The sequence below is a fragment of the Lissotriton vulgaris genome, chromosome 6, assembly GCF_964263255.1.
Source record: "Lissotriton vulgaris chromosome 6, aLisVul1.2, whole genome shotgun sequence".
In the NCBI taxonomy this organism is placed as follows: domain Eukaryota; kingdom Metazoa; phylum Chordata; class Amphibia; order Caudata; family Salamandridae; genus Lissotriton; species Lissotriton vulgaris.
In genome coordinates, this window is record NC_141694.1 from 820,438,925 (window position 1) to 820,452,205 (window position 13,281).

The 13,281-nt window shown below is 43.5% G+C and overlaps 1 protein-coding gene across 3 annotated transcripts in view; it reads left to right on the forward strand.

Moving 5' to 3' along the window:
- Window positions 1–13,281, forward strand: part of CEP170 (centrosomal protein 170) — a 598,101-nt gene that overhangs the window by 484,039 nt on the left and 100,781 nt on the right. For 2 of the 3 annotated variants that reach the window (XM_086926848.1, XM_086926850.1), the window contains 2 exons: window positions 6,875–7,052; window positions 11,477–11,647. In XM_086926848.1, the coding sequence (XP_086782974.1) occupies window positions 6,875–7,052; window positions 11,477–11,647 (349 nt within the window). The remainder of the gene's footprint in view (window positions 1–6,874; window positions 7,053–11,476; window positions 11,648–13,281) is intronic. The other variant, XM_086926849.1, reaches the window with a different exon arrangement.

The following is a 13,281-nucleotide window of genomic DNA, read 5'->3' on the forward strand; positions in this document are numbered from 1 at the left end:
ATTGCAGAGAAATGGTGGTGAGTGAAGCACTTGGAAACTGTTCAGTATTTTTGGGCCTTTACCAGAACCGGAGTGCTGATGTGTGTAAGCACTTTAGTGGCAACTGCGTTGTGATCAGCAAGACACCTGAGGACTAGGACTAGGAGCTCGGCCAAGAGCTGTATGCGCCATGACCGGTTCTTCATTGCTTCAACCTACTTGCTTTCCAACACCATACCTGGAACCAAAGAGCTGAAAAAAGCAGAAACAGTCCCTCCATTGCATTGCATGTGTTCACTGTACAGCTGAAAGGTGAACTATAACTGCAGATGCCATGACTAGTGATGTCACTATCTCACGAAGGCCAAAGCAGAAGAGAGCCGCAAGCAAGACTGATGGCGTCAGAAAAGTAGGAGCACCTACTACCATTGCATCAGTGGCGTACTGCAAAATGATGCTCCCCTCCCCCCACAGAATGTGATGAGTGCCCAGAGTCTCCCATATCTCACAGATATTTCTTGCCCTTCGACTAAATGAGCGCCCCCCAAAGGGTTGCGTCTGTGCATGCTGCAGCGGCCTCAAGAGCATGTGTTAAGTTCCCTGCATTGCACTACCAGCAAAACATAACTTGTATTTGTAAAGCGCACATTCACCTAAGGGTATCCTGGCGCTGAATAACAGATGTTTGTTACACAACTCAATGGTACTTATTTTATTGACCTCCAAAGTATGTAAGGCTGAGTGGCCCACTGAGATTAGAACCTGTGACCATGAGGTCGATCACAGACCCCTACAGTGGATGCATTAGTTCACTGAGCCACCAGACCCAGCCTCAAAAGTAAAAGAAGGCAAGGCCTCCAGTAAAGAGTGTGGTTTCCTTTGCACTGCAGTAGGCCACCTGTACAACCTTACCTGATTCAAAGAAATTCTTGAATCAACTGTTACAAAAAGTGCACAAAAAGTGATAGATGGAATGCTTGAATTAATCTCAGCCAATCCTCCTTTATTTGCACACCGTGTCACTTCATTTCGGACCCAGCTATATGCAAATCAGTCTTGATCCTGCTCCAATGGGAACAGTCCAGCCTGGACTGCCAAGCCAAGTTCTCCCTGAACCCAGGACCGTTTTCGCCCTAGTTGTGGGCTCATCAGCCAGGTACAGCTTGGTTCCAGTGAGACACTGTGCATGGGACCCATATCTGGGCTTACCGGTCCCAGTAGGAGCAACACATAAAGTGCACAAAACAATTATGAATGGAATGCTTTAATTATTCTCGGCCACTGGTAATTATTCAGGGCTGCATCCCAATCCATCGTTATTTTGCTCACTGTCACCTTAGCTTGGACCTCTCTATATGCAAATAACTTTTGACCCTGCTCCATTGGGAAAAGTCCAGCCCAAACTGCCAAAACAGGTCCTTCCACAAGCAACCCAGGACCGGTTACACCCTAGTTATTCACTCATCAGTCGGGTACAGCTTAGTTCAGTGACAGACTGTGCACGGGTCCAACGTTTTTGCCACTGGAACCAAGCTTACCTGGCTTATGAGCCCTAACTAGGGTGAAACTGGTCTTCGGTTGCTTGTGTTTCGGTTCAGGTAGGATCTGGCCTGGCTTTCCTGGAGGATCAGGCTTGGCAGTTCGGGCTGGATTGTTCTCATGAGGAGCAGCGTTAAGACTGATTTGCATATGGCTGGGTCTAAACTGGGATTCAATGGTGGCCCAAAAACTATAGGTGGGATGAGGAGGGGTTTGTATTTTTCTTTACAAAATGTTGACCCTGAAAGTGACTTCTTATTAGATTGCCCATTAAAATGGAGAACTGGTAAGTTTCTTGCAGGTACATTCATCACTTAATTATCCCCACTATTACCCATTTCGTTTTTTTTTTTTTAATTGATGCCCATGTTGGTGTCCGAATTATTTGAAATTGATGGACCGTTGCCAATAGATTTCGGACAGCTCACAATCGGCTTTGCGAATTTTTACTGCCTGGATTCAGAATGAAATTAATTTCATGTTTTGGCCATGCAAATCTTAAGCTTTACTTCTGTCGCTCAAGAATTATTTAGCAAATATACCTTCCCTCCCCAGCAGCCGTGTTCCGTAAAATAATCTGAATAAGTACTATAGAACCTATTACCCCAAATATTTTTTTTTTTAAACGTGGTCAGGATTATCTTCTCAGTTTCGGTTCTGACCATTTCTAATGTTGGGTCGTTTATATTTTCCATCATAAGTGGACAATGTTTTTTCTACCTTTTTATCAAATATATAATATTGTTCCTATATTGTAAATGTTTCTTTAGCCACTCGTAACCTCCCAGCGTGATTTACTTTTACAGCATTAAAGCAGAACAGTTGCTATTCCTTAAACTACCACTAGATGGCCCTGTTTCTCCTGTAATGCAATTGTCTTTTTTTGCAACCATAGATACTCCTTCCAATACAGTATTTTTTACTGCTTTGGTTTCCCAGGCTTTGTATAAGAAAACTATATTCTCATGAAATATTAATATCCCGTTTTTGGTTTCACCTGTGTTTGACACCCGTTGAATTCGGGGGTTTGCAATTAAATTGTGTTTTGGTCGGAATTAAATATTGTCTTAAAATTGAAAAAAAAAAACTTTTAAGTAACAGTGTGATTTTGTTATCTTTGTCATGCGTCTCAGCTGGTGATCTGGAAATTTCACGAAGTTTGGCCTGTTTTGCACAGGCTTTTCTCTTAAGAAATGTCTGTTGGAAGGATTGCTCTTTTTTTTAAAACTTTATTAACCATTTTCAAATTTCGTAAAACGTACACACACAACAGTCACTCAATGTAGCAGTACCGTCATTACAAGGTAGAAAGGCGATCTTACACTTATACAGCATTCGTTAAGAGCAGTCATATAAAATCTGCATGCCCAGTCAGCGAGAAGGCACACATCTAGGGAAACATCCTGATACAAAGTCCAACGAACCACACAACCTGCACATGTTCCCAAGTACATACTTAATATCATAATCATTCATACGTCTCCGGTAGGGACAATCACCTCGTGTGACTGTGAGGATTCAGCTAGGGTTTTCCCCAGCAAATAATTATTTAATGGACACCATATATCTTTAGGCTTAGCCGTCGGGTCCGACATGGTAGCAAACAAATCAGGGAGTTGGTGTTGCAATATATAAGGCTATTCATCCAAGTTTCAGTTGTTGGGATCAGTCTACTGCCCCACCGCAGCGTCAATTCTCGTTTAGCTAGCAACAAGCCTATGGCCACAAATCTGCGCACTTTTTTCTGGGTTTTCTGTACATTGCTAGTCTGCCCTGTTGCTCAGCCAAACATCACTGGACACTCAATAATGGTGCATACCAGTGCAACAGACAGGAACAGTGTGCCCACATGGTAATAACAATGGATAGGGATGCTAGATTGATTTCTAGGTATTTTTGTGTGTGCAGCTGCACCATTCATTTCGGTTTTTGATTGAAATGTATGCTGCATTAGCACTTATCAGTCTACATGAGGAAATCTTCAGTAACAATATGTCCAGTGCTTGATAGGTTGAATGGTTCATATTTAAAATTTCTAAAGGTGAAAGTGAACATAGACCGAGTGATTACGTCGCTCAAACACTCTGTGTCCTTCTGGAATACTCTTCCGCTGTCCTTGATGGGGAGGCTGGCCATATCGAAGATGGTGATGCTGCCAAGGACGCTATACGTCCTGCAGAACACGTTGTGCCCACTTCCGCCTAGGGTCTTTAGGACTCTCAACTTGCTCCTTACGTCTCTGCTCTGGACAGGGCGGCGGAGCAGAGTGGCCCTCCGTACTCTGGTGCGCACTTTTGAGGAGGGGGGTCTGGAGGCCCCACATTTCGATCTTTGTTATTATGCGGCGCAGCTCCTTCCGGTGGCCCGATGGTTCGCTGATGCGGATGTATGGGAGACGCGGTTGCTAGCTGGGAGGGCAATGGTACAAGAGCTTCGCTTGGGCACTGATGCGCGGGGCTGGAGCTGCTGCCGCGCTGTCCTATGTAGTCAGGCACACGGTGGGCGTCTGGCAACGTTTTATAGAAAGGGTCCTACGGTCGGCCCCCTTCCACAGAGAATTGCCGCTCTGGATCCTGGCCCCAATGGTGGAGCTGGATACTCAGATGTCCTTCCGGGAGTGGAGAGCTGGGGGCTGTGAAGTTTTTGCGGATCTATTTCCCTTGGATTGCTTTGTCATACGAACAAGCAGTGGAGTCCTTTGGCCTTAGCGGTGGTCAATATATACATTATCAGGGTCTGCGGTCTGTGGTACGATCGGTCTGGCCTAGGTGCCTGGAAATCCCCCCAATGACACACACCCTACATATCATACTGTCCTGTGGCAGAGGACGTAGGTTGATAACTTTGCTGTATACAGCTATGAGACAGGATTCGGTTCCTCTAGTGCTGCCGGCGTGGGCGGCCTGGGAGACGGATCTGGGGGTGCTGCTGGATCATAGTCAGCGGACGTGTATAGGGGCCCTCTCGCGAAGGGTTTCCTGTAATGCACGCTTTAAGCTTATACATTTTAATTTCTTGCATCGCACCTACCTTACACCGAAGTCGATCAGCCGGTTCTCAGGGAGTGGCGGAGGTACTTGCCCCAGGTGAAATGCAGGGGGTGCGGGGTTCTTACACCTGGCCTGGGAGTGCCCATTGGTGGGACATTTTTGGTCCTTAGTTGTGGCCCGGATGAAGGCTACCACGAGCCTTCGGATCAAGCTCACACCAGTGCATTGCTTGTTGGCATTGGTCCTGCCGCCTCGGAAACGGAAGTTGTCCTATAAATTGTTGCAAGTGATGCTAGTGCTGGCTAGGCGCAGGGTCGCCATTACATGGATGGGACAGCGGGCTCCGGATGTGGATGCATGGCTCAGGGATGTGCGGGAATGGACACTCGCTGAGGAAACACACATGCAACAGAATAGGAGGGATGAGAAATTGGAGGAGGACTTGCTAGCGTGGCGAGCCATGTGTATGGCGGGCTTGGCAGTGGAGGGAGGCTCGTCACCCAGTGACTCTGAAGGGACGAGCGGTGAGTTGTACTCTGCGGATGAATCGGATCAGGGAAGGGGAGGGGCCAACTTATGGGTCCTTGACATGTGAATGTAGTAGGGTTGGACAGGGGGGGGGTTATCTTTCTTCACGGTATTCCATGTAAATGTAAAGGGCTATCCTCGTTGTATCGAGACCGGATGAGCTTTCAGATGCTCTTCTACTCCATTAGGTGCCATAATGAGTCCGTCGACCTGTGTACAAAAGTCGTATATGATGTCTTGCTGGGGGGAGGGAGGGAGGGGATTGTTTCTTGTGTTCTTTTGCAAAACTGAAAATAAAGTTTAAAAAAAAAAAAGGTGCAAGTGGGTCTACAGTTGTTAATTAGCAATTCTAAAGGTTTAAGTGGATGCAATTCTGCACTGATAGCAACCTTAATCGGAATGAAAAGAACAGTGGTTCCTTCAGGACCCTACCATACACAAATACGGTAATTGACGAAGTATTGAGAGATTTGATACCAATCGATAATGAGTATGTATAATACAAGAGACACTTCAATTTAGTGACCACTGTATGTATGGTAATTAATGTATGCTTTTTAAAAAAATAAACATGCAATACATATATCGTTAGTAAATATGACTGGCAAGATAAGGTGCCACTGTACTAAATAAAGTGAACAGGGCAGTGCCCATTACAGTCGATATTGTGTAAAAACAGTTGATACAAGTATAAAATGGCTTTCCAACATACTGGACAGAGCCTATGCTTTACTATGCATCAGTAAATTGTTTGATGGTCCAATCATTAGGAGAAAGATGACCACGGCCTAGTCTGCCACAGGTGTCGAAACGTTGGTGCATTTCTCAAAAAACACGACTAAGCTGGAGTACTGTAGCAGTGTTGCATTTTGACTCACGTTGAAGTTCTCCCCCTTGACTTAATCATCCAGTTGTTCACAAGAGCACTATTCACTCTCCCTAAATATGCAATCACTTCACTGTTCAATATTCAAGTAGGCTATCTGTTAGTGAAGCACAGAGCCCAGTACAAAGTACTCACTGTTGTAATCAAAATGTTGAATGGTACTTCTTGCTCTTAAATTCCTGAGATTTTAGTACACCACACCACACCACACCAGATCCCTAGCCCCATCATTCACCAAAACACTCTCCTCATCCCAAAGCCACGCTGCAAATTCCTACCCGTTTCCTTTTTATATAATGTTCACTCTGGTCCACCCTGAGCTCCCTGCTTCCTTCCAGAGAATAATCTGGTGCTAAAGAGCTACATTCAAAGTCTCGAAAAAGTGATCTGCTGAATAGACTCGCCCTTCTTCTTTCACAACATCTGGATACCTAGCTCCAATAACATGCAAATGTAAACTTGTATGCTTGAACTGTACTTGTTTCATCACACATGTCCTATCACTCAGATTGTTTAAATATCCAACTTCTTTGTAACTACCATTCCATTCCATCCCATCCCATCCCATATTGTTACTTTGTATATAACTTATGAATACATTACTCCCAAAATTTCCAATAATAAGTACACAAATCTAAAAATTGCTTAAATCCGAGCAAGCAAATGCTTTACTTTATGATTCGGGTGCAGAAACTTGGAGGGCGTTAGACCATGTGAGGTGAGGTTTAAAGTTCATTAAGCTGGAACATATTTTTAATCTTTTGGAGTTTGAGGTAACGCATACTCTGCTGAGCTATTATGTGATGATTGCCAAATTTCTTGAGCTCATCGACAGATTGTGGAAGGAATAGACGATGCCAAAGTTCTGTGATGGAGATCCTGCACCAGTGGTAGGTAATTGTGCTCTTTTTACCCCCTACAGACTGAAGTGCTCTGTTTTATCTTTTGTCAGGATAAGCCAAGACTTGGCCCTCATTGCACGGGAGATCAATGACGTTGCGGGGGAAATTGATTCAGTGACTTCATCGGGGACTGCACCAAGTACCACAGTAAGCACTGCGGCCACCACCCCTGGTTCTGCCATTGACACAAAAGAAGAGGTAGGAGATCTTCACGGAGAAGTGAATAAGGTTCTTTCTTTTCCTTATTTTTTACGTTGCTCATTTAGTTTGTTTTCTGACAGGCTTGCATGACGTTTTCCATAGCATATCCATCAATGTAAATGATTACTTTCATTTCTGTCATTAACAATGTCTGAATCAATCACTACTTCCCAGCAGGCATGTCACAAGTAGCTTATGGAACAGGCATGGTGGTTGTAGCACAAATTCTCTCAAATTCTTAATTCTATTTACAAAAAATGAACTGTTTGAGGATATAGTGGGATGTTTTAAAAGAGCTTGAAAACGGAAATATGAATTAGGTGAGAAACCCAAGTTGGCCTGTTTTGGGGGTATAAAACGTTCCAAATTAAAATACTCTCCCTCGATGATGTGGTTCCTGCTCTCTAGATAACCTGAATTTTTAGGGGCCAGTGGCATCATTAATTTGTTGTACTACGGCCAATCAGAAAATAAAGACATTGTGATGAAGTCTTGCTCTGCAAAGTGTTTATGCTTTTGGGTACCATTCCACAGTTGACGGTTTGTGAATCTAACAAGAAAATGTCTTCTGGGTGCATCTTTAGCCTGGCCGTGAAACTGCAATATTAGCTTTACATTTTCCATTATTCCTTAGTCCCATTTAATCACCAGTAAAACACTTGTTTTACGAAGGCTACCATCTGAATATAGCATAAAGCTAGAAGCCATAGCTTACAGTATGTTCATTTTTTTAATGAATGTATTACCCTTTAATGTGAAGTGTTCACGTGTACCTCCATGAGACATTTCTGCTTTTACTTTGGCGTTCATGTAAACCCACGTATATTGATGCAAATGGTCTGATTTATAAGTTGCCAGTCGGGCTGGTCTCTGCCAGCAAGAAGGAGTAAATTACTCCATATTCCTGGCAGTGGTCCAAACAACCAAATTTGGAGATTTCCTTCGGGCTATACTACCCCATAACGCTTAACTGTCCCTGAACCATAATAAGACTTACTAACCCTTAATGTTACCAATCACGAAACCCTAAAAACACTTATTACTGCTTAATGATATCCATCCCTGAACACTTAAAAACACATTCCTACTGCTTAATGCTTCCCCAAACCCTAAAAACCCCTAACTACCCTAAGTTGTACCCTTCCCTGAATCCTAAATTTTCTTTAATGCTACCCATCACAAATCCTAGAAACCCTATCTACCGATTAATACTGCTGTTCCCTAAAACCTATATACCAATCAATCGGCTGTAATAGAGCTTTGGGGATTAGGAAGGGGAGCATTCCAAACACATAGTTGAATGGGGGGGCTATGACCATTTTCTCGGTCTGTACCTATCCCCAGAAAAAATGTTGGTGTTGGTCAATCTGCCACAGTTGGTTTGGGATTTGGCGAGTAGGGACAAATTGTCCTCTACCATATGAGACAGGCCCTTGTTAATGCACACCCTGGGGTATTTCTTCCCTTTGGCACACATCAGAAATGGTATCCTTCAGTGCAAGCTCTAGCTCTAGAGACACAGGCATCACCTCACACTTGCCCCACTTAACTTTGTAACCAGAGAACTGAGAGAAGGTGTCCAAAAGGTGGATGAGATCATGGAGTGTATGTCCCAGACATGTAACGGTCATAAGAATGTTGTCTGCATAGAGGAGTGCCTTTAATGTGGTACTGCAAACAGTGACACCATTGATCGGTTGCAAGCTTCTAATTTTTAGGGCCAGTGCTTTTAGGCCTCACAAAAACAGCAGCAGAGACATGGTGCATCCCTGTTGTGTTCCTCTTCTAACTGGGAAGCTACTCAAACGAAAACCACCACAATTTAGTTGCACCTCAGGTGTTTGGTATAACCACCTGACCATTTTGATGTACTGTTGCCCCAGGCCGAACCTATGGAGCCCATTAAAGAAAAACGACCACTCCATGCCGTCGTAGACTTACTCCATACCAAGGAGATGGCTAGGTTCTCTTGATTTGATTCGACTGAGGCCCATAGTGGGTGTGCAAGAGAACTACAGTGATACCTTGTTGAGCGCTCTGGTACAAGCTTGACCTGTGAGGGACGTATAAGGGTCCAAATGACCTTGCCCAGCTTTGTTGCAAAACTGTTTGCCAGGACTTTGACTTCCATATTGATAACAGATATGGGCCTGTTACTCCCACAATCTAGTGGGTCTTTTTCGTCGGCAGCACAATAATAATGGCCATTTTGGAAATGTGCCCAGGGAGTTTCCTGCTTCCTTGAAGGCCACGTGGAGCATCAGAACTTTCAGGGGCTTACAGGTTTTATAAAATTCTCCAGAAAATCTGTCCCTGCCCAGGGATTTACAAGTGGGCATATTGGAAATAGCTTCACTCATCTCCTCTGGTGTGATCTCGCTGTGTAGGAAAGCAAGACCTTTCGAAAGTGTAAATCAAGGGAATTGAAGAAACTGTCCTTCCTCTTGTGATTAACCAAGCTTGAGGCAAAGTAGAGGGACTCATAGTACAAGGCAAAAGCTTCCTAGATGTTCTCTGGATGTGTGACTAGCTCCCCCCCTGGGTTTCAGATGGCCTCCCTATGCTCCTGCAGGGGGTCCCTCAGTCAAGGTCCTGCCAGCCGGGAGTGTCGATATTACAATGCTTCGGTTAGTTTCCTTGTGGCAGGGGTAGGGAGGTCTCGTCTGAGCTCTCTCGTCAACTCCAAGTCTCAGTAGAGGCTCTTTATTTATAGCATGCAGCGGGGGCCGCTCTGCCCCCTATCGGCAGTCGGTGATCACAGTGCAGGCCCCCATTTGTGAGAGGGATCAGCCCATTGAGTCCCCAGGCACAGTAGCAATTCACGGAGACGCTTTCTTGTTCACGCCTGGCATCGCTCTTCCTTGTCCTAGTCTCTTGATGTGCTGTTGTAGGTACGCAGAAAGGAGTGAGGGAAATCTTCCTACATACGTACTCCCTGATTTAAAGTGGGCCTTGATAAAGGGAAAGACTGTTATGGAAGTTTAACTTAGTAACCGAAAGCATGTCTTGTGAGTTGGTCTGACCTCTAAATGTTGGAAGTGGAATGAGGAGGTCATTTAAATTAAATTTTTTACTCATAACTTGAACTTTCCTCAATCATGTACATGAATTGGCCTCCTGCTTTTTATGGAAATAAAATAAAAATGCTTACTTGAATTTTTGTTTGACATTACCTATTAAATATTTACTCTGCTACTTACCATGTATGTTAGAATATGAAAGACCAAATGTTTTTTTTCTTCTTTTTGAAGTGTGTTCAGGGTTGCTTAAACCTACACCAGTCGTGCTCAAGTCCTGAGCCCTGTTTTTTTCGCACTTTAATTCGAATCAACCAATGCTTAATTAGAGCCGGTGGTTTCCAGTGCTTGGCACCGGCACTTAATTGTCGTATGACAGCCAGGCACATGTTTGCAACATTTGTTTAATAATTCAATGCACATACAAAATAAGTAATACCTCTCAGTCGGAACTGTAAAAATAGCTTGGTGGCAGGTATTAGTCATTTTTAATGTATAAAAAGTCTGAATTGTCTTTGTGGTGCAAGCTGCTGTGGTCCCCTGACAAGGGCCCTGGCACTTATGTCTTTAGAAATTAAGTTCTGGTATCAACACATGCCTTAAGTGGTACTCTTTGTGTAGTGTTTTGATAGCTACTAAAAAAAATTCCTTTTTTTTAACCACATTTGCCTTCGTACCCCTGGCACAATGTCCGCTCGCTAAACCTAAGCTCTTGGTGAAGTGAAGACAGTTTAGGTAATTTCAGCACGCGTAATGTAATGTCTTCATCTAGAATGAAGGGCAAAGATTGACCCATTACTTCCAGATGTATTACCTGTGTATGCCTATCATCACTAACGGTAACTTCACTGGCATTGTGATAGGGTCATAAAATCCACAATCAGCAAGAGTACACAATATCGCTTTTCTTAAAGTCTCTTGTTACTAAAGTGTTCCACCACCACAAATATAGCAGACGTTGACTTTAGTGGTACAGGAATATTTTGCCACTTTACACTGTTCATCCTGTGGTGTATATATTGATTCTTTCCAATGATTTAAAATCCCAAATGATTATTCTGAGTGCTAGAGCTTGCTGAAATCTCCTTTGAGACGAAAAACTGTACTTCTAGCTGAAACTATCACAATGTCAGACCAAAGTCGCAATGCTTTAACAAGGCTTTAAAAAATAAATGTCTAAATGTTTACCTGAATTAATTGAGTTGGACTAACGTTTGAAGTAAGCTGCTAGGAGCGAGTGTATGCATACGTGAAAATTAACTTTCCTTCACAGTCTCTAAAGTTCTGCTACAGTGGTGCAATATATGAAATTAAATGTTTAACGTGTTCTGTGAGAAATTTAATGCCAGTGGCTTAGGGGTAAAATTCTTTGTCTAAATTTCAAACCCCATTTTTACCCTACCTGCAATTCTCTCATTTTTTTTTACCCTGCAGCTGGTTGAGCGTGTATTTGATGAGAGTCTGAACTTCAGAAAAATCCCTCCAGTGGTACACGCCAAACCACCAGAGGCTAATGGACGGGTGGGTGATGTGAAACCTCAGACAAAAGAGACGCCTGACCCACCCCAAACTATCACTAGGAGGAAAACATGGAGCAGGGATGAAGTAAGTACAGACCATAAAGAATTGCAGCGTGGGCATTTTTGATGTTACAATTGGCAAATTAGTTTTATAATAGCCTCTAATTGAAGTTATTAAACAACTGGGTAGGTTTTCTTTCATTAAAAAATAAAGATGACTTTACAGAAAAGGGGATACTCCCTTTTGCAGGGGATACACATTTGAGTATCCCGACAAAAATAGAGGATACTCAAGTGTAGAAATCACATTAATAGAGCTACTGGCTTGGATATAGAGGTGTTAATTGACAATATTTCGAGGCAGCTATGTCCATGGGTTTGGATGAGTTTCAAGAGGTGAAGCACAGCACAAAGTGTACCCAGATTGGTGTATGTCGAGCCCCCATCTAATGTATTCATTTCGCCTGCATTCATGTGGTTCAGGGAATTGAACAGAGACTGAAGTAGAAAGGCTCCCGGTTAAAAGAGGGGAGAAGTCTGATGGGAAATGTTGAGTACACCAGCTCCATTACTCTCATGCACGTTGCACAATAGCAGCCCAGTCCGATTGGAGCTAGTCACCCATACTTCTTTGCACTTCATTGCATCTATTTTCCTTCCCCGTCTAGCCTTTGTGCATTCCGCCACAACAAGTATGGCATGATCAAACACATTTGAGTGACTGCTTCCTCTCTGAATCCTTATGAAGGCATAACAGACTGTCAGTATGACCTCTTGCACAGGTGCCCTACTAGTGTGTGTAGCTTCATCTGGGTTTAGAACTTTGGTATATCATAGAATCATGTGTGTTCCTTTTCAGAGTTTTCTTTGAAGGTGTGTTTCTTCCCACTAATTTGCCATAGAACTGAAAAAATAGTATAGTCTTGACAAGAAAATGGGGCATATGTCTCAAACAGGCATAGTCACCGCTACATTCTATTGTTGTATAGCAATGTCTTGTCGTCTACTTCCATCTTATGACTTCATACTCTGTTAAGCAATGTGGCATCACCTCCTGGACTAAACAGGAACTTGACTTTCTCCATAATGAGTTTTTTTCAGGGAGTCATAAACGGTAGAATATGTCTACAATGCAAGCTCCCCTCCTGGCTCCCGTGTGACACCTACTGTTTTCTCGCTCCATCAGAAAAAATAAGCTGTATTGCTTTTGTAGGGGTCGGGTGGGGGACAGGGGCAACAAGCAGTGGCTGCTAGGTTGTTGGTAAATCTCCCACCTTTCTCTGTTGGCTGCTGCTCTGATAGAGCGTTGTACTAGGAGAAAAATGATCAATGGCCCAACGTGCAGGAGGAAAAGTCCCTACTTGTCAAGAACATTGGTACTTTGTTTTACAGACCCATACACCCATTCTGGGGATTTGTTTCTGCAAAACAAAACAACATGCCAGCTGCCATGATGTTGTGACTGGCCAGCTTTAGAGTTTTGAATAAAACCATTTTTGCAAAATAATCTCTCCTGTCTTGCTTTTGGATTTCTAAATATAGTGGGCCGAAGTGGAAGGGCCTTCCCCAGGCTTTAAAGCTGCCCATCCTTCTTTAAATGAGTCCCTTAGTCTTGGCCTAATAGCAAGGGTGTCGGTTCTTAGATTGTGAGTGCAAGAATCATTTGAAATAAAAGTACTCTGGGGGTACTGGTGGTGCAGAAGATTTGATACGTTGTAG